At 42.4% G+C, this 27,846-nt stretch overlaps 1 protein-coding gene across 1 annotated transcript in view; it reads left to right on the forward strand.

The window, feature by feature from the left end:
• Positions 1-19,435: 19,435 nt before the first annotated feature.
• The window catches only part of ADAD1 (adenosine deaminase domain containing 1), a 95,802-nt gene continuing 87,391 nt past the window's right edge, over positions 19,436-27,846 (forward strand). Inside the window, exons 1-2 of the mRNA XM_063460067.1 lie at positions 19,436-19,483; positions 20,407-20,589. Coding sequence (XP_063316137.1) covers positions 19,471-19,483; positions 20,407-20,589 — 196 coding nt within the window. The 5' untranslated portion in view covers positions 19,436-19,470. The remainder of the gene's footprint in view (positions 19,484-20,406; positions 20,590-27,846) is intronic.

A 27,846-nucleotide genomic window follows, 5' to 3' on the forward strand; every position in this document is an offset into this window, starting at 1 on the left:
GAGCAGGTGGATCCATATTGGAGAGGAGGGAATCTGACCAAAAAGCTCTCTCAAAGAGAGACTTTTTGGATCAGTAAATTAAAAACACTCCAACCTCTCGGTTTAAACTTAGATATTGACCTATGGAGCTTTTTTGATGACTAAATAAACGATCTTCTTTTCGGTTCTTGTGTAGCGCACAGGTATTATCACACTTCTTTCTCATTCGAAAAATTGAAGCTTCATATATGTATTTTTCGTTTTTTATTTTATTTTATTTTATTTTTATTTTTATTTTTATTTTTATTTCACATTTTATTTTACATTTTATTTATTTTTTTTTTAATTTTATTTTTATTTTTATTTTTATTTTGATTTTTATTTTTAATTTTAAATTTATTTTCAAATTTATTTATTTTTAAATTTTTTTATTTTTAATTGTATTTTTGTTTTTATTTTTATTTTTATTTTTATTTATATTTATTTTTATTTTTATTTTTTTATTTTTATTTTTATTTTTATATTTATTTTTATTTTTATTTTTATTTATTTTTTATTTTTTATTTTCATTTATTTTTTCAATTTTATTTTTATTTTTATTTTTATTTTTATTTTCATTTTTATTTTTATTTTTATTTTTATTTTTATTTTTATTTTATTTTTATCTTTATTATTTACATTTACCTTTATTTCTATTTCATATTTATTTCTATTTTTAATTTCAGCTTTGTTTCTATTTATATTTATATTATACTTTTATATTTTTTTGCATTTTTATATTTATCACCCCCTTTTTTCACTATATATATATATCTTGGGGGTTCCCCCCCCCCTTTTTTCATATCCAAGACTTCATTCATTTCAAAGACAAATTAACTCTATTAACCTTTGAGTAGAAAGAGACAGAAGTGTGATATGAATGGGTCCCACTAATCACAATAACATGTATAGGTAACAAGCACTGTATGACCAATGTATTGTATTGCATAACGAATGTATACTAAAGAATGGGTAACTTTTGCATCATATAAGACTTTTAAATAGTATGGAAACTTAAGAATTGTATATACACATATACAGAACAGTCAATTTATGTATGTACATGAATCCTTATTTTCTTTTATTATATTTTGTACATTTTATTTATATAGCGAGATGTATTTACAAACTGTGGAATCCCAGTTTGCATGACGAATATTAACTACAGTAGAAAAATATACATCTTGGCTTTTTCTATTTAGAGTAGTACCACCCAGAGTTCTCTTAATTGTTCTTTTTTTCTCCCCACCCCGGTCTCCTTTATTCACATATAAATGTTCTGAGTCAATGCATTAAGAACGAGAGATTTATAATGGCCGCGACCCACTTCCGGGTCTGTGAAACGCAGGATGGAACGCACACGCCGAACGTGATGACGTCACTAGGAAAAACACCGCGGCACACGCGATGACGTCACCAGGTTCCATGCCGCGAAAATTGAAAACCAGCTGACGAACATTTCGGACTAAATGGGGATGTATATAAGGACTGGGAGGGGGGATATGTTTTATGCTGCTATTTTTACTTCTGCACTTTACTGCACTAAGTCCCTGAGGAAGTCCATATCCAGGACGAAACGCGTAGGACGTGCATGGTGACAAGCCGTTTATTTTATACTGATATGTAAGTCATTAAATACTTTTTTATTCAACTCTGGAAGTGTACTACATTTGTGTATATATCTTTTTCTTTTGAGATACATACATTCTGCTCTGTGAGGAACCTGTGAGGAGGGACAACATACTGGACACTGAAAGATATCACTCAAGGCTTTTAAAATTCTACAAATCTGTGAGTGACCAATTGTAACTATTAAACAGTGCCAATCCCCACACAGTTAAACGCTATGTTTTTCTATTGTACTTATATTTAGCAGATTTTCCCCTATCTTTGTGCATATATCTATTGAAGACAAGAGGAAGTCTTCGGGGAGTTATCGGGATACTTCACCTGAAACATTAAGGGAAGTCCTGGTTCGCTTTGTATCATATTATATCATCTTTTATTCACTGGGTTGTGTTCACATACATTGTTGTTTATCCAGCTGAGGAAGCCTATTTGGCGAAACGCGTCCTGGAAAAGACTGTAACTATTGGACTTTTTATTATTTTTTGCCTTTATAGTGTGTATTTATATTTACTGTTTGATATTTTTATATTGATATATATTTTTTAAAAGAGTGATAGTCAAATAAAATTACTATTTTTACTGAGACACTATCTGGCAAAATCTCGTTCCTGCTACCAAAAAGAAGGATTGTGGTCCTTAACCACATATGCTGTACCATTGAGCCTAGTTGAAGGCTCTGGTTTTGTGAGTACCCCATTCTGAATTACACGTATATAAGCCACTTACCAAAGATACTACACTATATGCACTTTATGCCCTAGATTGGAAAAGGAAGAACAAAAGCCGCCCAAGAAGGGAGAGGGTCGCCTTTACGGACCCTATAAGCGCATGAACTGAGCTAAAAACATTTTGGCTCTTTAAAGTGTGAGTGGGAATAATCTTATATACATACTTGAAAATATACCTTACAGTGTTATACTATGATATATTCTTTGTGTTTATACTTTTAAGGAACCGTATATCAAGGTTAAGATCTCAAAAGAGAAAGAAAAAGGATATTTAAGGTATATCCACTTATTCTCAAAGATTCTCTGTATTTTCTGACCTTATATATAAATATAGCGCTTCACCATTTCCCTAGATTGAAACACACACATTGCCCTTGATACAGTGCCTGCATTTGGGGGGACACAACATGATGTAGGGGGGGCCATGGTCCCCTCTAGTGACGCCACTAGTTGACACGTCTGCACTCAGATTCAACTTGCGTCTTCGAATGGGGTCTTGTAGAGATCTTCATTAAACATAATCTTCCCTCATAAGTTAAATGAATTACTGTTAAGGAGTATGACTTCTTGGCAATTGGTTTCTATGTCTGGTTTTCCAGTTACTGTCCTATTGTATGGGGCCATGTGTGTCTGTGTTAGTAATATTTAATAGCATATTTTATATATATATATATATATATATATATATATATATATATATATATATATATATATATATATCTACTGTATATACTCGAGTATAAGCCGACCCAAATATAAGCAGAGGCACCTAATTTTACCACACAAAAATGGGAAAACGTATTGACTCGAGTATAAGCCGCCTAGGGTGGGAAATGCAGCATTTACTGGTAAATTTCTAAATAAAATTAGATCCCAATAAAATTACATTAATTGAATATTTATTTACAGTGTGTGCATGTTTGTGTAGTGTGTATATATAATGAATGCAGAATGTGAGTTTGTGTGAATGCAGTGTGCGTGTATACAATGCAGTGTGTGTATAAAGCGGTGATCCAGCATTGTGTTGTGGTTTCCTCAACCAGATTGATATCCATTTGGTGATGAATCCACGTTCCTACCCCACTGACAGAACCAAAATTGTTTTTTTAATAAACCACTTGTCCGGGAAAGCTTTAGCATGGGCCAACCCCATGTGGGAGAATACATCTCCTATGTTTTTTGCAGATTTTTTACAGCTTTCAAACGCATGTTTGATCAACCCGGTAGGGTTGCCTCTGCTGGCAAAGCTTTGCTTAGGGTCCGACAGGGTAACAGATCTGTAGCGCATTATACTATAGAATTCCGCACTCTAGCAGCTGAAGTGGTTTGGAATAACGACGCCCTCGTAACAGCCTTTCAGGAGGGTTTGGCCGCTTACATACTGGATGAAATAGCATCCAGGGAATTGCCTGTTCTTCTGGATGATGTTATGGACTATATAATTCTTATTGACAACCGTATTAGAGAGAGGCGTAGTCAAAGACGGATGAATACTTAGGTGTTACCTGCTCTACCCAGTACTGCATTACTAGCTTTACCCCTTCCTAGTCAACCATCCCCTGAACCCATGCAATTGGGTGCTACGGGGTTAACTGAGGCTGAAAGAGCGTATCGTAGAAGGGAGGGGTTATGCCTTTATTGTGGAAAGAGGGGGCACCTCTGTAGGACCTGCCCTAAATTGCAGGAAAACTTCAGCACCTAAGGACTAGAGAGGGGTCGGCCTCGGGTGTTGTGACTTTGTCCCCTCATGTGTCCATCTCTAGACCGTTTATTACGGTTTCTCTTTTGGTCAATAAAACCACTATAACTACCAAAGCCTTGATCGATTCAGGTGCGCCAGACAACCTTATGGATGAGAACTTTGCTAAAACCGCAGCCTTGACTTTGATCCAAAAGGCCACACCCTTGCCTGTTGAGGCCATAGATGGTAGACCACTTGAGAAACCTCTGGTGACCCATGAAACCCAAGAAATAGTTATGTCTGTGGGTGCTTTGCACAAGGAAAGGTTTACCTTCCAAATAATTGACTCGCATACTGCTTCCATCGTTCTGGGTTTTCCCGGGTTAGTTAAACACAACCCAGTACTTTATTGGGGTTGTTTAGATATACTCTCCTGGGGGGAATCTTGTCAACGAGACTGTATGGCCCATGTACGTCCTGTTTGTTTACTCAATGTGCCCACGGCTAAACCACTTTCTGTTTCTGTCCCTTCTGTGTATACAGACCTTGCATTGGTTTTTGAAAAAAGGGAGGCAGATAAGCTACCTCCACACCGTGACTATGACTGTGTCATAAACCTGTTACCGGGTACTATGCCTCCTAGGGGTAAGGTCTACCCTCTTTCTGAGAAAGAAAATCAGGTCATGGAGGAGTACATATGGGAATCCTTAAGTAAAGGTTTTATCAGAAGGTCCTCCTCTCCTGCTGGTGCTGGTTTCTTTTTTGATGCCAAGAAAGAGGGCGATTTGAGGCCATGTATAGACTACAGGAGTCTGAACAATATAACGATAAAAAAACGCCTATCCTATCCCTCTCATCACTGAGTTGTTTGATCGTGTTAAAGGTTCCAGATATTTTACCAAACTAGACCTCAGGGGGGCTTATAACCTTGTTCGTATTAAGGAGAATGATGAGTGGAAAACAGCGTTCAATACACGTAGTGGGCATTACGAATATCTAGTCATGCCTTTTGGACTGTGTAATGCTCCTGCTGTGTTTCAGGATCTCATAAATGATGTCCTTAGGGATCTACTGCATATCTGTGCTGCGGTATACCTTGATGACATACTTGTATATTCTCCTGATTTGAAGTCACACCATAACCATGTGAGGATGGTGCTTAAGAGATTGTTGCAGAACGGTCTTTATTGCCAATTAGAAAAATGTTCGACCGGAATTCTGTACAATTCCTAGGGTATGTCATTTATGAACAGGGATTCAGCATGGATCCTTGTAAATTGGAAGCCATACTGTCTTGGCCTCTTCCCCAAGGACTTAAGGCAATACAGCGCTTTATAGGGTTTGCCAATTATTATCGAAGGTTTATTAAATACTTTTCATCTATTATTTCTCCTATCACTAAACTGACTAAAAAAGGTTTGCACCACAGTGTTTGGACTCCTCCAGCCCTTGAGGCCTTTGAGACTCTCAAAAAGGCATTTGCCACTGCTCCTGTGCTACACCACCCTGATCCTTCCCTTCGTTATGGAAGCAGACGCTTCTGAATCAGGCGTAGGAGCAGTGTTGTCACAAAGACAATCGTATGCCGAACCTCTCCATCCCTGTTCTTACTTTTCTAAAAGGTTGTCTGATTCGGAAAAGAATTACGACGTCGGGAACAGGGAACTTTTGGCTATTGTGATGGCTTTTAGAGAATGGAGGTACTTATTAGAGGGAGCTAGACACAAAATCTTGGTTATAACTGATCATAAGAATCTCTCCTATATAGCAGATGCTAAAAGGTTGTCCTCTCGGCAGGCTAGATGGTCTTTATTTCTTTCACGCTTTCAGTACATTATCACATATAGGCCTGGATACCGTAATGACAAGGCTGATGCTATCTCCTGACAGTACGAACCTTTGGAGTCGATTGCCCCCGCTCCCGAACCCATTGTGCCTACATCTCAGATAATAGCTGCTACCCGTTTGGTTATTTCATCTCTTTTCCTTGACAGTATCAAGGCATACCAATCCCAAGCACCCTCTCAGACACCTGTTGGTAGACTATACGTGAAAGTAAAAGACAGAAAAAAGTTATTAGCTTTATTTCACACCGCCAAAACTGCTGGTCATCCAGGGGTTACCAAAACGTACAAGGGTCTCCTTCAACAGTTTTGGTGGCCCTCACTTAAAAAGGACGTGCTAGATTATGTGCAGGCTTGTTGTGTCTGCACACAGTGTAAGTCCCCCAATGTTAAACCACTGGGACTCCTTATGCCCCTATCTATACCCAAGAAACCATGGACACACTTATCCATGGATTTTATTGTGGATCTTCCTTCATCTGATGGACAGACAGTAATTTTGACTGTAACTGATAGGTTCTCCAAAATGGCGCACTTTATTCCACTTAAAAAGCTACCTTCTGCGGTTCAGTTGGCTCAGGTGTTCCGCTTGCATGGTATACCACAAGATATCGTATCCGACAGGGGCCCTCAATTTGTCTCTCGGTTTTGGAGGGGCTTTTGTGCTGAGATGGGGGTCTCCTTGTCGTTTACTTCCTCCTATCATCCACAATCTAATGGAGCTACCGAACGGGCAAATCAGTCTGTGGAGTTGTATTTACGCTGCTTCACGAATGCGCACCAGGACAACTGGTCTCATCTCCTTCCCTGGGCTGAATTTGCCAGGAACACTGTGACTCATTCATCTACTGGCGTAAGTCCTTTTATGGTGGCTTATGAGTTCCAACGGTGTGTTCCCGGTGTGTTCTCCGACAAGGGATTGCCAGCTTTGGACGAGTACCTCGCCTCCTTACGGAAGATGTGGGATCAAGTCCATGCTGCTCTCTCTCGTGCTGCAGTTACTCAGAAGAGATTCGCTGATCGTCGTAGGTGTGCGGCTCCTTCTTATGCTCCGGGTGATAGGGTTTGGTTGTCCTCTAGGAATCTCCGCCTCAGGGTTCCCTCGATGAAATTCGCGCCCAGGTTCCTTGGTCCCTATAAGGTATTGCGTAGGGTTAATCCCATGTCCTACTCCCTGGCCTTGCCTCCTTCCATGCGTATACCTAACACTTTTCACACCTCCCTTTTGAAGCCCTTGCTCTGTAATCGGTTCTCTGGGTCTCTCAGGCGTTCCGATGCCCTCCGCGCGGTCTCTGGTGACGTGTACAAGGTGGCTGCTCTCCTTGATTCTCGTTTCTCTCGAGGTCGGTTACAGTATCTGGTTGATGGGAAGGGTTACGGCCCTGAGGAGCGGTCTTGGGTTTCTGTCTCTGATGTGGACGCGCCCACTTTGATCCGCTCCTTTCATGCGCGGTTTCCTTTGAAGCCTTTGGCTTCCCACCCTCCGGGTGGTCCTCGAGGGAGGGTTATGTCAGGACTCTGTGGGCGGCTGTGAGGGGAGGCTGCAATCCACGGTCCCCTCTTCCCCTACCTGTCGGCGAGTGGCGTCCTCTCTGCTCGACGTGCCGCTCGTGTCCTCCTCCTCTCCTCCCAGCGGCAGCACGTATAACGCTGCACGCTGGGAGCCGGCACATTTTTTCCGAACGCAACAGCACAATAATCACAGTGGGAGGTGTAAATACCTCCCACGTGTGATTGTTAATTCTGATTGGAAATTATCCAAACAGAATTAAGCACAGGAGTTATATACTCACCTTTCCTGTCTCTCAGTGCCCTGTTGTGGTCTTGTGTTACCTGTATTGCAGTTTGCTCGTGCGTCTCTCTGGTTACCGATTATTTGGCTAGTTGTTCAGATTTTCCTGTTTTCTCCATTCCTTTGACCTCGGCTTGTTTCTCGTTCTCCTGTTTTCTGGTTCCCTTTACTTGGCTTGTCTCCTGACTATTCTTAGTGTGCTTAACCCGGCCACTCTAAGGACCGGTATTGCACCCTTTCCTTCTGTGACCTGTTAGCGTGTTTGGTTCCCGAATCGTGACAGAGGGGGGATATAGCATTCCCTGGTGGTCCAGTGGCATGGGCTGTGCAGTGGGGGGGGTGGGGCAGCAGCAAGCTGTTTCTTGCCTTTACAGCAGCCCCTCCAGCTCCCAGTGTAAATCTCGCGGTCTGCGTGCCGAGCGGAGCGTTGCCACGGGTGTCGCGAGAGTTACACTGGGAGCTGCTGTAAAGGTAAGAAACAGCTCGCTGCCGGCCCCCAACTGGACCACCAGGCTTGTAATGAGCCCGGCGGTCCTGGTCTGTATTATGGCAATGTAAGTTGGCATAATACAGACACTGACTCGAGTATAAGCCGAGAGGGGCTTATTCAGCACAAAAAATGTGCCGAAAAACTCGGCTTATACTCGAGTATATATGGTATATTCAAGTAATGATTGTAGCCGTATTAGTTCAGTAATGCAGTTGTAAAAAACATAAAATTTGTATCTTGTAATACCTTTTTTGTTGGACTAACAGAATTTCTTAATGACAATCTTTTGGAAGAACCTCCCTTTCTCAAGTCTAAAGCATTTCTGAGCAAGACGACACATAGAATTCAAAGTTGAGTTTGATACAGAGGTTAATGCAACATGAATGCAGATAAGACACAGGTTTGATAGAAAATAGACACTATTCTTGCAGTGTCATAAATATCTTGTGTCTCTCTCCCCCCTCCTCTGTGGTCCCCCAGTGGAAGGCTTAAAGGGACACTCCAGGCCACTTCTGCCCATTGGAGTGGTCTGGGTGCCAACTCCCACTACTCCTAACCCTGCAAGTGTGATTTTATTAAAGGACACGGAGGCTCATATTATGCTTATCTCTTTCTTTATTATACCTCAGCAGCAAAGTGAAGGTATAAGATATTCATAGAAAAAAGAAAATCAATAAGAACAGGTTCTCAAAGGGTTAACATAACATTCTACCCTTAACCAATAGGAACAGTCCTCTTGTCCATAACCTCCCATGTGACCTCTCCTCTCCCTCTTTCTTTGCTGCTGCCTCAGCTAAGTATCACCTAATTTTATTTCTCTCTAGTCAGAGGAATTTATTGCTTCTTTGCTTGCATTTGTGTACTTGTTTTACTGTATTTTCCACAGTTTTTCTTCCTTAGGTAGACCCCTTTAAGCCAGCGTGTCCAACACGCTTTGGGGTTTTTTCATTTACTCAGCGGTTTGCCGCCTCAGGCGGTAAACCCACCCCCTCCCTCACCGCTCCGGGTAAACTGCAATAATTACCTTGCAGGGTTAACTCCACCTCTAGTGGCTGTCTACTAGACAGCCACTAGAGGGAACTTCCTGGATTATAGCACAGATTATCTGTGCTAGAGCGTCGCTGGACGTCCTCACGCTGTGTGAGGACTTCCAGCGTCGCTCATTTCCCCATAGGAAAGCATTGAAAATGTTTTTCAATGCTTTCCTATGGGGAGCGCTAATGCGCATGCGTGGCATTGCTGCGCATGCGCATTAGGTCTCCCCGGCCGGTGGGTGGGATCAGTCTCGTCCACCGGCCGACAGAGTCAGTAGGAGGAGCAGCGCGGAGGAGGAGACAGCAACGAGGGACATCGTCGCTGCCTCAGGTAAGTGACTAAAGGGGATTTAACCCCTTCAGTAACCGGGGATTGGGGTATGGGAGGGAACCTGCAGTGCCAGGAAAACGGATTGTTTTCCTGGCACTGGAGATTCCCTTTAAAGGCTGAAACGTTGGGGCTATCATTTCTCCTGCTTTAGGTTAGTATGCCATACTATATGGGTGTATAATATATAAGGGGGACCTAATGTCCTCCCCCTGAGCGGTGGGTGACCTAAATACTAATAAGGGGGGGACCTAATGTCCCCCCCCCGAGCGGTGGGTGCGGGCCCTACAGTAAAATAAGGGGACACACACCTAATGTCCTTCCTCCTGGCCCCCACCCCTGAGCGGCGGGTGTGGGCCCTAAATACCAATGGGGTGGACCTATTGTCTTCTCACCCCGGACCCCACCCCTAAGCAGCGGGTGGGGGCCCTAAAAAAAGTCAACCCCCCCATCCCAGGTGACTAGGGGTCCCCAAACCCCTAGTCACCCCTCCCCCCCGAAAAAAAAAATTATCCCCCTACCAACCCCCCTCACTTTAAAAAATAATGAGGTGGGGACCTTTAACTAAGGACCTGTAAAAAAAGAAAAAAAACGTACCATTTGATGTTTTCTTTCTTCTAAAATCTTTTTTCAGTCCCAAAAAAGGCCAAATAAAAAGCCATAATAACCGACGCACTTTAAAAAAAAAAAAAACGAGCGCAAAAATAAAATAATCCTTCTTCACCCATGGAGGGCTCCGCGCAGACTGAGCTCTGCAGAGCGGGGGAAGGCTTATAAAGCCTTATACCAATTTAGGGCCCTCACCCGCTGCTCAGGCGTGGGGGCCAGGACATTAGGGCCCCCACCCACCGCTCCGGAGTGGGGGCCGGGGAGAGGACAATAGTTTCCCCCCATCATTTTACTTTAGGGCCCCCACCCGCCGCTCAGGGGTAGGGGCAGGGGGGGCATTAGGTCCCCCTTTAGTTTAAAAGCAGTGGGGGCGACCCTATTTTTTTAAACCAGTGAGCAGCCATAGGCTGCTCACTGTTTACTAGACATGTCCCTACTCGCGGTATAGCGAGCAGGGGCAAAATTTACTAATACTAAGTAATTTTTACTTAGTATTAGTAAATTTGTCTGAAAGACCAATTTAGGTCTTTCAGCCTTTTGGCAGATAACTCCCTAATACCGTGGGAATTAGGGAGTTATCTACTAAGCGGCTACCACAGAAGTCCCGAAATTCCGAAGTCTTTAAGTGCCGAAGTCCCGAATTGCGAAAATCCCGAATTTCGGAATGCCAAACCAAACCGAAAATTTTCCCCATGCACATGCCTAGTAGGGAGCTCGAGGCTGGTGGGATAACTCAGCGAGATTGGCCCAGTAAAAATCCACTGAGTAGGCAGTGCTGTGTGGTGGGCATAGGCTAAAAATCCTCCCGGCACCATTCTACTCTTGACCTCTAGACATGTTTTCTGTTTTTACTCTTGGTGGGCTTCAGTGGTTCTCATTTCTTGATATCTGATTAATACTGTAGCCTGTATACATATAACCCAATCGCATTGTGTTTTTCTGCTCTTTTACCTTACAAAAAAAAAAAAAAGTGCTGAATTCACTGTACACTTACAATAATTTGACATGCCAATTCAATGCTGACTCTATAGTGTATAATGCGTCATCTGTGTTTCTAACGTGCACTTCAAAAATAAAGAAATATATATATTTATATATATATATATATATATATATATATAAAGTCTAACCCCTTAAGGACCGCAAACGTATGAGGTACGTCAAGCAAAAAACGGTCCTTAAGGACGTATGAGGTGCACCCGTGGTAAATTTAAACGTTGGAAGTGATTGTGATCGCTTACAGCCACTCTATGAGTATTACACGATGCCTCGATATTGAGCCATCGTGGAATACCCCCCCACACTGCCGGGCACCTGAGTGATCGCTCCCCCCCCCCCCTGAAGCAATCACTTCCGGGTTGCCGCACGTGGCGCCCGGCAGTGTAGGCAAGAGCATCGGAAGCCTTCAGGCAAGCTTACGATGCTCTGCCTGTACGGAGTGCCTCAAGGGGTCCAGGAACTCAGTTAAAATAAAATAAAAATTAACCCCTACCCTCCCTCCCACTCCCCATGTACTTACCGATCACCGGTTTATGAAGTAATAAATATATATTATGTCATACTAAGTATTTTTTTTTATTAATATATATATATTTTAATATAAAAATACACACAAGAGTAAAATTACACACACACACACACATTTGGATGTCCCTTACAGCATATCTGAGGCCGAGGATCCTCTTTCTACAGAGAGAGCTCTGGCAACTAAGGAAGACATCTGAGAGCGCCTGAAAAATGTACGCACCTGGTTCAGAGGGGACATCGCAGTACTGCAAGAAGAGATAACAGCAGTCACAGACCGTGTGAAAGCTACAGAGGAAGATATAGCCACAATAACGATACACCAAGAAGACACAGCCAAAAATTTTTAGCAACTACAGTCTTCACACCAGGCCTTGCATTCCAGAATGGATACTCTGGACGACGCAAGGCAACAGAATAACATTAAAATACGAGGCATAGCTAAATCCATAGATGACAGGGTGCTGCTACACTTCCTGTGACACCTCCTCTCTGCTATCTTGCACCCTAAGCAAGCCAAATATACACCTTACAGGCTTTCCAAGTCCGCCAGGGCTCCAGCGACTGCCTCCTGCGATGTTCTACTTTGCTTCCAATCCTTTTGTGACAAGATGGCGGTGGTAGACGCGCTTCAAAGCAAGAGCCCCTTCAAGTTTGCAGACATGCAGTTCACCGTCCTGCAGGATTTATGCAAGACACACCCTAAGCCCCTGTTTAGTTTAATTGCCCCCACTCGCAGGGCATTGGTTGGAGACACTAACCCCCGTTAATTATTTGAATAGGTGGCCCACCATGGGGTACTTTATTAGAATGGGGCTAAAAAGGCTGCTCACTGTTTAGTAGATATGTCCCACTCTCAGCATAGCATATTACTAAGTAATATTTTAGTGGAGAGCTCCCTAATACCGTAAGAATTAGGGGGCTATATACTAAGCGGCTGGCACAATTTGGATCGAAATTTCATTCATTTTAATGAAATTTCAAGCCGAACAAAATGCATGAATTTCGTACTAACACAAACGGACAAACTGAACTCATGGTGTTAGGATGAAATTCTGTGATTGCGCTGACGCCCTGTCTAAATGACGTTTGAACGGCAAATGAAGCAACGCGAGAACTTAGGAAGAGAGATGAGTATTGTGAGAAAATTTCTTTGACACAGGTAATGGAGCAGGCTAAAGCTCCTCCTGTGGTCAAAGAAGGTCAAGCGTAGGAAAAATACATAGACATTTGTCTAATGTTTTAAAGAAAACTAGATCAGATAGAAAGAAAAGAAGAGCAGATCCTGAGAGAGGAACAGAAGGGGAAGCGATTGGGGAAAGGTAAGTTTGAGATGACAGTGCCACTTTAAATCAACTTATTTTAATGGTTTAAAGTAATGAATAATGATGTTTAATCTCAATGTAAAATATGTTATCAACACTGAAATTTGAAGTTTTTACAAAAATAGATCCACTTCAAATAAAAATGGTCTATATAAAAATATTTTTGGGGTGTTACTTGTTTGGGTTGAAAGTGTATAGGTTTTTTTTTTTTTATAATTCTTTATTTTGTGGTGCTGAGATATACAAACAGGCTTACATCGCCACGACAGCTGATATATGCCGATGAAATAGTACATAATAAACATTATCATGGCAATCAATGATAGCACATTTTTATATGAATCAGGCTAGGCATACATGTCTATGTCCTTGGTTACTTTCAGATTGTCCGGAACAATAATTATGGATGACATTCTGGTTTATTTCAGGAATGTATGAAGGTTTTGTGCTGCCCACGCTTACAAGTGTCTGTGCTTCTGGAGCTGAGTGTCTGTGTAGCGGGTGCTAGGGTGTGGATGTCATTTCGTCCAGGGCTATACGTGTAGCAGGTGTGACTGTTAGGTGATTTAGATATCCAGAGAGCTCAGAGCGGGGTGTAGGTTGATTGTGGGCGCGGGTTGTGTTAATAGGTATGCTAGTCTATTCGCTATGTGTAGCTTGTTTTTAATTAGCCCTGGGCTTGTGGTGGGGCGAAGATAGTCGGGTGAGTCCAATAATTCTAAGTTTTGACAATGGATGGTCAAGGAAAGAGGCCTAAGCTTTAAATGCCCATGCTATGCCAGTCGCCCGGTGTCCCTTAGGGGCCTGAGGCAGGAGTCTCACTTCGCAGCACATGGATCACGTGTCGTGATTGTGGGTGATCCTGGAATGTACAAGCCTAGTTTAGGGAGTGTGGTGGGGGTGTTAGATCTTGGATCTAGTCGCTGGCAGTTCATGGTGAGGGTGTCCGTGACCTGTGTGGGAGATGGTGTGTCTGTACCATATGGGGTGTCCCAGGGGGGGGGGGGTCTGTGTTTTTGGGAGTTTGTGTCTCCCAATCTCATGATGTTCTGTGTGTATGGCTAAGCATGTAAGATGCTGGCTGTTTGTAAGTATGATATTGTATCTGAATAAATTATGCTGTGTGCATCTATTTTTTGCAAGTGTGCAGTTAGTATGAGTAACTGTTTGAGTTGTTGCAGGTCGAGTACATAAAGTAAGTTTATGCAGACATGTAAGTACAATAAGTGTGATGAAGCATGAAGTCGATTTACTGTTCTGAATAATGTTAATGAGCTTTGTTCGGTGAGATTTGGTTTGATGCACCAACGCTGTATAACCGCCACAATTTCTCCAAAGCCCAGTCTTGTTACTTTTCATCCTGGGGAAAATTAAAAATGGAGCATATGAATCAGTATAGATACAAAAAAATATTGAGGGATTTGAGTTATACAATGAAACAACATAAAAATGCTAATAAAGTTCCAAAATATATGCACAGATACTAGTCTAGAGATACATTTGAAATATGTATTGAGTTCAAACAAGCATTGATAAATCATTATAGCCTTGTGGATAATTATCACAAGTAATTACAATCAATTACTGATGAAAGAAAGCAAAATGTATTCATAACACGGTAACACTATGTATCGAGCAAAAAACATATTAACCCCTTCAGGACGGAGTCAATAGTGCACGTTCTGATCAAAACAAAGCGTAAACAAAAACTGGAATTTGCGCTATATGTCTGTTCACCCGTAGTTCCCCTCTTTCATATTATATGCACCCACACTTATTATATATCATTTTGTTCAGGAGAAACAGGGCTTTAATTTACCATTAACTATTCATATATGGAATATAATTTATTATGAATAAAATAAAAAAAACTGTGAGAAATTTATTTATTTTTTAAAAATGTGTAGTTCCGCCTCACATTTTAGCTGTAAATGTCATAATACTGTTCGGTTTTACTGCAACAAAATGCACATATTTGTAATCAGCGATGTCTCACGAGTACAACAGTACCCCCCATTAACAGGTTTTATGTTGTTTTGGAAAGTTACAGGGTCAAATATAGAACGTTCCATTTTCAAATTGAAATTTGCCAGATTAGTAATGTTACCTTTGAGACGGTGTGGTAGCCCAGGAATGAGAATTACCCCCATAATGGCATACCATTTGAAAAAGTAGACAAGCCAAGGTATTGAAAGTGGGGTATGTTTAGTCTTTGTTAGTAGCCACTTAGTCACAAACACTGGCCAAAGTTAGCGTTCATATTTGTTTTTGTGTGAAAAAAGCAAAAAACAAATATTTGGCCAGTGTTTGTGACTAAGTGGCTACTAAGAAAGACTGGACATACCCCACTTGCAATACCTCGGGTTGTCTACTTTTGCAAATGGTATGCCATCATGGGGGTAATTCTCATTCCTGGGCTACCATACGCTCTCAAAGGCAACATAACCAATCTAGCAAATTTCAATGTGAAAAAAATGAAACGCAAGCCTTATATGTGACTCTCTAACTTTCCAAAACACCATAAAACCTGTACATGGGGGGTACTGTTATTCTCGGGAGACTTCACTAAACACAAATATTAGTGTTTTAAAACAGTAAAACATATTACAACAATAATATAGTCCATAAAAGTGCCATTTGTTTGTAAAAAATGCAAAAAACGTCACTTTTACTTAAAATATCATCGTTGTAATACAATTTACCAGTTTGAAACACTAATATTTGAGTTCAGCGAAGTCTCCCGAGTAAAACAGTACCCCCTATGTACAGGTTTTATGGTGTCGTGGAGTATTACAGGGTCAAATATAGTGCTTGCAAATTAAATTCTCTGCACTTTCTCCCTGTGTTGTCAGGCATGTCAATCAAATTTTAATTAATCAAATCACATAATTATGTTAAAAGATTATTTAAATATACATGTAGAATTTTAATATATATACATATATATGTATTTAAATTCTACGTGTATACTAATGTAATCTTTTATGTAATTATATGTATTTATCTATATATATATATATTTGCGGTTATTTGTATTTTATATATAGATAGATATATATAGAATGTCATTCTAAGTGTATTTTGTTACCAATATATATATATTAATAACAAAATACAGTTAGAATGAAATTACATATGAATATATAATTTATATTAAATTTTGTTTCAATATTTTATTTATTTATTTTATTATTTTATTTATTTATTATTTTAATTATACGTATATATATATAATATATATATGTACATCTATTATATATATAATATATATACATATTATATATATGTAACATCATTCTAAGTGTATTTTAATGCTAATATATACTTATATTAGTATTAAAATACACTTTGTATGACGTTACATATATATAATATGTATATATATTATATATATAATATATATACATATTATATATATATAAAAATATTTTCAATTTATTTTTTAACATGTTTAATTTCTTTTTTTATACTTTCTTACCAGCAGGGGGACTGTCTGATATTTTAGACAGTCCCCCTGCAGGCAGATCCATAGCCAGCTATAGGGGGCCATATTTGCCGTGGGAGGGCTGCCTGGGCTGTCAGGCAGCCCCCCAGAAGAGGATCGCGGCGGAGGTAAGTATAACTTACCTCCTGGGGCTCAAAGCCGTTACGGCGTTCCATGCCGCCGCAACGGCTTTAAAGCCCATTATAATGGGGACGGCATGGAACGCCGTAATGGCGTTAACGGGTTAAACATGAAAATAAATCAAATAATACAGATTTTACTGCCTGGGCTTTAGGAGGTGTCAAACCATGGCGCAGCGGCCTACCTTCAGCTCGCACACACAGGGCATGTCTTCCCCCACTGTACAGCATGGAGACGAGCACCGACAACATTCCGGTAATATTGATGAACTGTCTGAAGTGACCCATGTGTGGGGTGGGAATATGTCAGGATTACAGAATGATCCAGCACGTAGAATTGTGTAACACAAAGGACTGATATGTAACATATACCGGACCTTAGAATGGCCGGAGTAACGTACCAAAGAATAGTCAGGAATAGCCGAGGTCAAGGGAAACAGAAAGAGACACAACGATAAGGAAAAGCCATGAGTCAGGGATGCCAGAAAACAGGGAAGTCAAAAACAATGCCAAAGTCAAATAACTAGAATCAATAACGCGCTCTAGGACAATCACAAGGGAAACCACGAGAGGGCACTGAGCAGGATGAGAACTGGGCCTAAATACCCTTCCTCTAGATCTGACAGGCTGTAACCGGCCTTTGACCCCAAAGGCAGTTACCAGGTTCCCATTTGCATAACTGTTGTTCAGCATTAACCCTTCTGTGGATTTGGTTGCTGCTCGGCACAACTATTCCTGTGTGGACAGTAAATATCATTAACCACATTTTTATAAGCGGATGAATATGTGACAGAATAATCTTTGACGACAAGATCCTGCTCATCACAGACAAGCCAATCTGCAATGCAGGGAATTCTGTATCTCCGTTCACTACAAGTACCCAGGGGCAGGATAATGTCTCACTAAATAGTAGCATGTTATCCAATATTCTTTCTGATTTTGCTTATTTCTGCTTAGCCTATATACCAATGATGGCGAACCTGTGGCACGCGGCCATAGGTTGCCGGGAGGGTGGGGGTGGAGGCCACTGGCGCCGGTCGGCAGCAATGCAGAGTAGGCACCTGCCTACTCAAAACAGCAGGCGCTTACTCTGCTTTTCTATTGGGAGGGCCTGGAGGCAGGGATCTGTAAAGCAGCTCTCCTGTCCTCCCGCGAGCAGGCTGTGAGGAGCGTTGCCGCGCGTTACAATGGCAACACTCCACACAGCAATGAGGAGGACAAGAGAGCTGCTTTCCAGACACATACTTACCACCATCGGACCACCAGGGCTGGTTGTGTCTCCCCCCCAGTTTATGTGTGTATGTGTTCAGCAGCCTGTATGTTTATTGTTATGGATAGAATACTAAAATGCCTTTTTTTACTATTATACATTTGTGTCTTATTTGTCACACATTCCCTAATATCCTTGTAAGAGGGTCATAATGTCTTACACATGTGTGCTCAGTAACTATTTCCTCTGCAAATTCCTCCCATCCTCCCCCACTTCCTTTGTGCCAGTTAACAGCTATATGCCACGTGTAACAAAATGGAGAATCACTGTTAAAGTAACTGAAAGAAACTACTCACTCACTTCCCCTCCCATCGTGTATCCAAGATGGAGCTGGAATATGGGTGGGTTTAGACAAGACCCCTTAGACTGTTAACCAATTGTTGAATGTATACTGTATGTTTAAACTGTGACTCTGTACATGACGTATTTTTGCTTTAAGAATGAGCTCCTACTCCAGGGAATAAAGCATTCCTTGGTTTTTCACTGATCAGAAACTTTGTCTCCGGTGTAAATTACTTCTAGGGAAAGTGTGCATGCATTAATCAATCAATTTAGAAGGTGTAGATAGACAAATAATTAAAGTTTTCTTTGATCTAAAACAGTATGTATCTAGCAGTCTGTGTGTGTGTCTGTGTGTATGTATTCAGCAGTCTGTGTGTATGTATTGTATTTATGTAATTTGATGGAGATATTAATAAATATCAGCTTAATTTTATCTATAATCTATATCATTATTTATAATTCGTATCATTGAACGCTCTGTTGATGTGTTCTTCTTTTAAAACAAAAGATGTTTTTTTTCTAAACTTAAATCTCAGTATTGAGGTTTAATTGCCGTATTGGCACTTTGAGGGAAAACACTTGTATTGCGATAGGGCACTCGGGCTCAAAAAGGTTCGCCATCCCTGCTATTTACCATGCTTTACATTCTTGCACAATTATGCATTTTGAATGTCTAGACAACCTTTTTGTGCTAGTTAGTATTTATCACACTACTTCCCTAGACATGATTAACTAGCTTGTTCACTGAAACAGAATTTAAAATACACAAAATGTGCAGTGCTTCCAATATGTATTTTAAGCGGCAGGTTACCTCTTTCTAATGCTACCATTTACAATGGCTTTGATTTTCAGTACCAATTACCATCCACTGCAAAATAAAAGAAAAAATATGAAATAGATTGTCAGCCTTAGGAAATGACTTTACAATTTTTAGAAATAAAGAAATCTACTACCCAGTATTGTTAAATCTAAATAGCAAAAAGATTAAAAGATATGCCAATTAGTACAGCCTCAAGCAGTGGTTACCATAAACTCTTTACAAATAAATTAATAAACAGCTGGCCCTTCCTGGTTTCTATATCAAAATGGACGGCTCTATCTGTGCGGTAAGCGGCCATCTTACTCACTTCCCCAGCGGCTCCTCCGCCCACAGCCCGGGAACAGGTCCACGTGATGCACGCAGCGCGTTGATTGGTGCGCGGACGGCATCACGTTACGTGACACGCTGGATCTGCGCACCTGTCAGCCAATCAGCGTGCGAGCAGGCTGAGCGGCGCACGGGAGGGAGGAAAATGGCCGGCAACGGTAATAGTGGGCTTTGCGTAATACTGTGGGTGTAGTCTGTGTGTAATACTGTGGGTGTAGGCCATTTCTGTTCCTGCCATCCATTGCCTTACTAGGGTTTCCGAGGTTATAAATTGGCCGAGAGTGATATGGCGCCGAGATATAACGATATAAGTCCGTGCAGTTGGTTTCCTTCCCGGATTCAGCTCAGCTCTGTGTCCTTAGTGATCGCCCATCAACCCACACGGAAAATCAGTTATTCGGGTATTCTGCACAGTCATTGAGCCCTCAGTTTACTCTAGTTTACAGTAGGCCTGGCAATATGATTCATTTTGATTTGAATTATAAATAAATGTGATGCCACTTGATAAGTGTCGCATGACGTTTTCTGTATTTTCTAAAATTAATGTCCCTGTTTGCAGAAGCGTATTTAGGTAATTTGTTACCTGGGACAAAAATGTATGTTTCACCTCCCACCCCCACTTTTGTGTGTCGCTTCACCCCCCCCCCCCCTACAACCATACGTGTCTCTTACATGTTGCCTTTTGTCTGTCTTTTCTCCTACTGCCCCCCTTTTCTGTCCTCCATCCCATAATACACAGTGACATACATAAATACACAATCATACAGACGCACCCAGACCCCCCCTCTCCCCCCTATTCGTACACTACTGATAAGATGTAATAAATAAGTTTTTGCTTTTAAACTGCTCTACTTGCTCAAAAAGCACTCTCGTTGTAGTGGTTATGGTGGAAATAGACTGTGGGTGCCATCTTCCTGGATTGCATCAGTTTTTTTTTTTTCTTTAGGTCATTTGGAAAACAGATGTGTGAGAGAAGGTCTTGTCTCATCTGAAGTTCACTACACAGTTATAATTGTGCCAGGGAAGTAAATGTTTTGGTTATTAAAGTATTGTTATGCTAACATATTCTGTGTGTTCATAGAAAAAATGGAGAGAACAAGCTGTTGGAGTCAGAATTCAAGAGTACCCAGTTTTGCCCAGATGTTGAAGAAAAATCTACCCGTTCAGGGGTCATCTGCAGTAGTGAAACAAATAGCTCCATATGTTCCACCAGCTGTATACAGTGAAAAAAATGAGGACACCGCCAAAGTGATCCAAGTTACAGGTAGTTCTGTACATTCATACATTTTTAGCTAATATGAACTACTCTGTTGTTGGATTGTTTTTTTTTTCTACATTAACATGAGATACTACTTAAAGGGATCCTATAGTGCCAGGAAAACAAACCTGTTTTCCTGGCACTATAGGCTCCTGGAGTGCCCCCTCCTGCAGGGCTGAAGTGGTTAAAATCCCTTAAAGGGATTCTCCAGTGCCAGGAAAACAATCCGTTTTCCTGGCACTGCAGGTCCCCTCTTCCTCCCACCACCCATCCCCAGTTTCTGAAGGGGTGCCGCCGCTACTTCCCTTCATCACGTCAGCCGGCGGGGGAGACTGATCCCGCCAGCTGGCTGAGGAGATCTAATGCGCATGCGCGCCAATGCCGCGCATGCGCATTAGAGCTTTCCTATGGGGATTGAGCGACGCTGAAGCGTGAGGGCATCCAGCAACGCTCTAGCACAGAAAATCTCTGCTATGAAGCAGGCAGTGACCTATAGTGGCTGTCTAGTAGACAGCCACTAGAGGAGGAGTTAACCCTGCAAGGTAATTATTGCAGTTTATGAAAACTGCAATAATTACAGTTGCAGGGTAAAGGGTAGTGGGACCCAGACCACTCCAATGGGCAGAAGTGGTCTGGGTGCCTGGAGTGTCCCTTTAAGCCACTTACCTGAATCCAACGCCGGTGTCCCCCAGTGCTGGGTCAGGCTTTGCCCACACTCCTCCTCGCCGACATCAGTTGGCGGGGCAGACCTAATGCGCGTCAATGGCCGCGCTCGCACATTAGATCTCTCCATAGGAAAGCGTTATTTAATGCTTTCCTATGGGGAAAATCTGATGCTGGAGGTCTGTGAGGACGTCCAGTGTCAGACAATGGACCAAAAGTCTGCTTGGATTCCGGAAGCACTCTAGTGGCTGTCTGGTAGACAGCCACAGAGGGCAAACTTAGAGCTGCAATGTAAACATTGCATTTACATTGCAACACTAAGTGCAAACGGGTCACCCAGACTACTTCAATTAGCTCAAGTGTTCTGGCTGCCTAAAGTTATCATTTAACAGTGTATATATCAGGTAATGACTGACCATATATTTGTTTTAAAGGGGCACTGTATTCATCACAACACACTGTAGGTGTTATGGTTTCACCAGAACCCTGGCTGCCAGTCCCCTGGTTTGGTGTGTAATACTGTTGTTAAATCAATTAACACAAACCAAATGTCTCCGTAAACACCCACAGACCAGCACCTCACTGTCCATATTCCTAATGAGGAAGTGTAACTTTTGCATTAGCAGTACCAGTTTTGTCCAACTTTGGATGACATTGTTTGGCTCTGAATGTCAGCTAATGCACTAAGCCAATCCATGACATCTTATCTGGTTATGATGTTGACTGTAATGCGTATGATGCTTAGACAGCTTCTGTGAAGAACTATACGTTTGCTAACAATTCAGAAATGTAGTGCTATGCCATCAGCATAACATTTTTGAATCTAGAACAAGTATGCCTTAATATGGGATAGGACAGGGGTGCCTAAAAGAAGTTGTAAAACTACAACCTCCATGATGCTTTGTCATTCTATAGCATTCTAAAGGCATGGAAAGCATCACAGGATTTGTAGTTCTGCATCTGTGGATCTACCTTTTTGGGCACTCCTGTCCTGCTCAGAGAGCTCAAAATGATCTCACTTGTGCACAGGTGCATTCTGCTACTTGATTTTTGTCAGGGCTGAATAATAATTTGCTATTATTTTCTGTCTAAAATAATCAGCATACCAGAGAAACAGTGGCCTTTAAAGCTGTCATTTTTTCTTCTTTCGGTTTTCTATTTTTTATGTCTCCTTTATCCTGATGATTATATTCCCATTGCCACTTGCATTTATATTTATTTTTTCCCTTCGTATAGTGGCAGTACTCACAAGTGGGATGTTCCTTCCGGTCTTGGACAAGAAGCTCCCCCTTCTTTTAGATTTATAGCTGTGCTCCGCCTGCTGCCTCTATAAAGCCTGTAAGCCCTGAACACTCACCAGTTCTTCTTGTCCCGGCAAACGGGACGGACAGGTTTTCCCCGGTCTGGTGGAGAATGGTGCGATCTGCACAGGCTGCTGATCGAGGAGGTGAGTGCCTGATAGCTCCCCGGGCGGGATCTGAGTGGCACAGTACTTCTGGTCTCGTGTTACGGAACGCGACCGGGTACTGCTATTTATGTGGCTTGCTCGTTGAGTTCCCGGGCGGTCCTCCTCGTCGGCGTTACGCATGCGCACAGCGGTGGAACGCACGCCCGGGAGGCGTTGCGTTCCACCAAACACGGAATCGCGCTACTGCGCATGCGCGATAAGGTGTTTGGCGCCAAATTCTAAATATTTGAATATAAAGATGTGCAGAACCTTTCTGACCCCAAGGGTGGTTGTACAGTTCTGGTTCTCTGTGTCACCAGCCCTCCTACACGGACCTTATGTGGTTTAAGGTGAGGTTTATCTTTTTAACCCCTTAAGGACACATGACATGTGTGACATGTCATGATTCCCTTTTATTCTAGAAGTTTGGTCCTTAAGGGGTTAAACTCTCCTTTTATTCACCTATGCTTATGCATGCTCAATTAATTTATTTTATTAATTATTTACTATTCTGGTATTTCACAGATATGTCCAGCCCTATATCTCCGGATAAGGCAGATAAAGACAAGATGTCAACATCTGTCCCCCAAAAAGCTACAAGCAAGTCTAAGCATTTATGTTGTCTGGAATGTTCTGTACCTCTACCTGACGGATGTCGCAAAAAGACATGTAATCAGTGCGCTTCAGAATTACTAGAGAAAACAAAACAGATGTATATGGCATCCTTCCTGGGCTGGTTTCAGGAAAATTTGTCCCAGACATTTGAGTCTTTATTTTCTGTGTGCATGGAATAACATAACATCTTACAATGCCACAACAGCATTAGTAAGTAAGGCAAAAACATAGAAGGTCACATTTGTGGCTTTGAGATAACGGCACATTTTTAAAATTATTACAAAAAGCAAGGTTGTTACGCTATCGCAGTGTAGTTTAACTCGGCTTACAAGCTTTAGGGTGCTGTGATAGCTGGCATTTAAGTTAGATCAGATAAGGTCAAATCAAACAATACATTCAACTAGTACGCTGACTGCAGCGTTGAGTGTAAGCTTAAAGATTTGCAAAATGTTAAGATTAAATGCAAGCAAGATTTAACTGCAACTGGTGCATTGAGTAGCGTATGGTAGATTACATGCAAGGCTGTACTCGAGTGGGACATGTTAATTATTAAGCGTTAAGTTACATGCTAGATAGACATAATGTACAATAGAGACCACTTGAGCCGGGCTAACTGCTAAACAAGTACTTATGTCCTTGTGAGTCCATGTTGGAGAGGTGGTTAGGCGAGAGCAGGAACAGGGACCAAAGATGGCTGCCGGGGTCGTTAGAGATACCTCGCTCAGTTGCTGTAGGTGATATCCCATATGCTGCATGACACTTGTTGCGTGTGCCTCTGTGATGATATGGAGTGCCTTGAGGACGTCGCTGGAAACGGTGAGTCTAGTTAACGTTAGCAACTCCGGTCTGATTGGTGAAGTCTTACAGTTCTCGGCTGGTGTCAGCGGTATTCTGGTGCTTTCAGAGCTCTCTCCAGCAGCTCTGCGGTCAGGCGGATTGGTGAGCAGTGCAACTTCTTTCCCCTTGGTAGCATGAGACAGGGGCCTTGGTGTAGGGCTCCACGTTGCCACCATCTTGGGAGGTAGGTTTTTGGTAGTACCACGCTTCTCAGCCTTCTCTCCTGCCGAGCTCTCCGCAGTGGGGGCCGGGATAACCCCCCCCGGCCCACAGGGGGGGGAAACGGGACCGGCAGGCGTCACAGATAGTTGGCGTGTGGTTGCCGCGGAGGGAGACAGGGCAGCGGCCGTCTACCCCTCTCCCCTCTCGAGTAGGCCGCAGTCCCCGAAGCTTTATTCGACCCTTCTAGGTCCCAAAACTCACGATCTCGGGGTCTGCCACCTTTCCCACCACCGTGTGCTTAATTGATGGGCTCTTTGTGGGCATCAGAGCTGCAGGATTTGCCTAAGAGGCCAGAATTCTCTGGAGCCTCTCCTGCATGCGACGGTCAGCATGGCGGTCCGGCCCCGCCCCCCGACATTTGAGTCTTTTAAAGATTCTGTAAAGAAACAACCGGCTATTCAAGAGAATCTGCCTAAAAAATGTAGGAGGAATAGATCTCCTTCTGTGTCTGACGTCTCGTCAGGAGACTGCTCTTTTTCTTCACCTTCGGATATTTCCAGCCTGGCTTCAAGTGTGGAGAGGAAGGCTTCCCACCAGAAGAGCTGAAGAAATTTATTAAAGAAGTAACGACGGCTGTACAAGAAACTGAACCTACCAAGGGTAAGGTTAAAGGTTTCCCAATGTCTCCTAAAATTTTGGATATCCTTCATAGAGAATGGAAGAATCCTGAAAGACGTGCGTTTATTTCAAAGCATTTTAAACTGGTGTTCAAACTACAGTCTGAATACAAATGGGAAGATCTTTCTAAAGTGGATATTCAGATTGCCCAGCTGTCAAAGAAAACCACTATACCCATTGAAGTCTCAGGTCTTAAAGACCCAATGGACAAACGAGCCGAAACTTCATGCAGAAGAATTTTCCAGGCCGCAGGATATCAGTGCAGAGCTGAAATTGCAGGTTCAGCGGTTCTCAGAGCGTTTGGCTACACGCCCTGGAAGATTCCCTTATGGGAAAATCCGATACAGATCCTTCCCATCTCATGTTCCTACTGAAACTATCCAATGAATTCCTTTCAGATGCCTCTGAGGAGTTTCTTCGTTTATCAGCAAGAATTATGGGGTTGTCATCAGTAGCCAGAAGAGCGCTTTGGCTACGAACATGGACAGCTGATTCAGCGTCTAAGGCAGCCTTATGTGAATTACCCTTTGAGAGGAACAAACTTTTTGGTACTCCTTTAGAAGACATTATTAAACAGATGTCGGATACGAAGAAAGCCCTACCTCTGGAACCAAGAACCCAGGGATATAAAAGATTTCAGTACAGGGGTCAGAGGTCCTTTCGTTACCGAGGGTGGTTTCGCAGGTTTCACAAACATGGTGGGAACAACAGCCAGTGGTCTAGACATGAATCAAACAGGCAAGACAAAAAGAGGAAGTTTTGACGCCAAAAGAGTGGGAGGACGCCTTCGGTTCTTCGCCCACGAATGGGAAAAGAGTACTTCAAATGGGTGGATTATAAGAACCGTTTCAGAAGGTTACAGGATAAAGTTTTTGTCAAGACCACGTCCATCCTTCCTTCTGTCAAGCTATCCTGCAGGGGTAAAGACAGAGTCTCTCCTAACAGAAGCACTCCTTCTTTTAAGAAAAGATGTAGTAGAGAAGGTACCCAAACATTTGGGAATTTCAGGGAGTTTACTCACACCTTTTCCTGGTTCAAAAACCAGATGGTTCCTTTCGGCCGATCCTAGACCTGAAACAAGTCAACTCCTGCATACCGTACCAGAAGTTCCGTATGGAAAGTATTCTGTCGGTAACGCACATTTTACAAAAGGGAGATTACATGGCAAAGTTAGATTTAAAAGATGCTTATCTCCATGTGTACCAGTTTCAGAATCTTCCGGAAGTTTCTCAGATTTTTAGTTCTAGCAAGAAAGCCAAGGATTCTCCATTTGCAATTCAAGACTCTTCCCTTTGGCCTGTCCTCAGCTCCTCGAGTTTTTACAAAGATCCTGGCACCCATAGCAGCAGTTTTACGTCTCAAAGGTATCTCGATTGTTCCATACCTGGACGATTGGTTCCTGAAAGCACAATCAAGGCAACTGCTAAAACTTAATCTCAAAATTGCGATGAAGGTTTTAAAAGATCACGGTTGGATCCTGAACCTGGAAAAATCGAAGTTGACTCCGTCACGGAGTCTAGAATTCTTGGGTCTTCGGGTATAATCACAGTCCCTTGCTCTTTTTCTACCAATAAAGAAACAATTGAGGATTTTAAAAGCCGTATCAAAGCTGCAAAAAAACCTAAGATCAATCAGGGATGCCATGAGGTTACTAGGCCTCCTCACTTCTGCAATCCCTGCAGTAGCCTGGGCAAAGGCGGAATCAAAACCATTGCAATGGGACATTCTTTCCCAATGGACAAGACAACAGGAAGATCTAGACTCTGCCTTCCACCTATCCGAAGGGGTGAAAAGACAACTGAACTGGTGGAAAGACAGAAGCAACATCTCAAAGGGCCTATCGTTTGCACAGAAACAATGGCTTACGATAACCACAGATGCCTCCCAGACGGGTTGGGGTGCCCATCTAGGTTCTCAGTTCCATCAAGGTCTTTGGAACAGAGAAGAGGCATGCACATCCTCAAACTTCAGGGAATTAAAAGCGGTTTGGAAGGCTCTGGTTTCCTTCAGCTCAGTCATCACCAATCAGTCAGTGAGGATTCAGTCGGACAATGCCACTACGATGGCTTATTTGAATCACCAAGGGGGCACAAATGTAAAAGCTCTACAAGATCTCTGCTACCGCATTATGTCCTGGGCCCAAGCGAATCTTCTCGCAATATCAGCCACCCATATCAGAGGGTCTCTAAACATTATTGCAGACAACCTCAGCAGAAGCCATTGGTCTCAGGCAGACTGGGCGATATCAAACCAAGTTTTCTTGGAGCTGGTTTCTCGCTTCGGCAGGCCAGAGATAGATTTGTTGGCCACAAGGAGAAACAGAAAAGTACAAAGATTTGCTTCTCTCCGTACAAGAGATTTCCCAGATGTCCGAGACGGTCTTTCGGTCCCTTGGAACTTCGACATGGCTTATGTTTTCCCTCCTATCGCTCTTATACCACGGATTGTTCAGAAAATAAGATGGGAGAAGGCAAGAATTTTGGCAGTCCTACCCTTCTGGCCGAACAGAAGTTTGTTTTCAGACGTGGAAAACATGACCATCTCACGTTGTCATCTCCCAGTTTCTTCTCACATTTTAGAGAATGTGACTCTTCCCGTAGAAACCCTGGAGATGTTTCACCTGACGGCATGGTCAAGGTCATGGTCTTTCTGACCATTTATGTGATGTTTTGCTGTCCTCTGTCCGCTTGTCCACTTCGAAAATCTATTTCAGGGTTTGGATGAAGTTCAGAACCTGGTGTTCACTTTGGGGTTCGGATCCTGCCAAAGCCTCAATCCCTGTTATTCTTTCTTTTTTGCAAGATGGGTTTGAAGCCGGCCTAGGGGTATCTACGCTCAAAGGCCAGATTTCAGCTCTTAGT

The sequence above is a fragment of the Pelobates fuscus genome, chromosome 6 (genome assembly GCF_036172605.1).
Source record: "Pelobates fuscus isolate aPelFus1 chromosome 6, aPelFus1.pri, whole genome shotgun sequence".
NCBI lineage: Eukaryota > Metazoa > Chordata > Amphibia > Anura > Pelobatidae > Pelobates > Pelobates fuscus.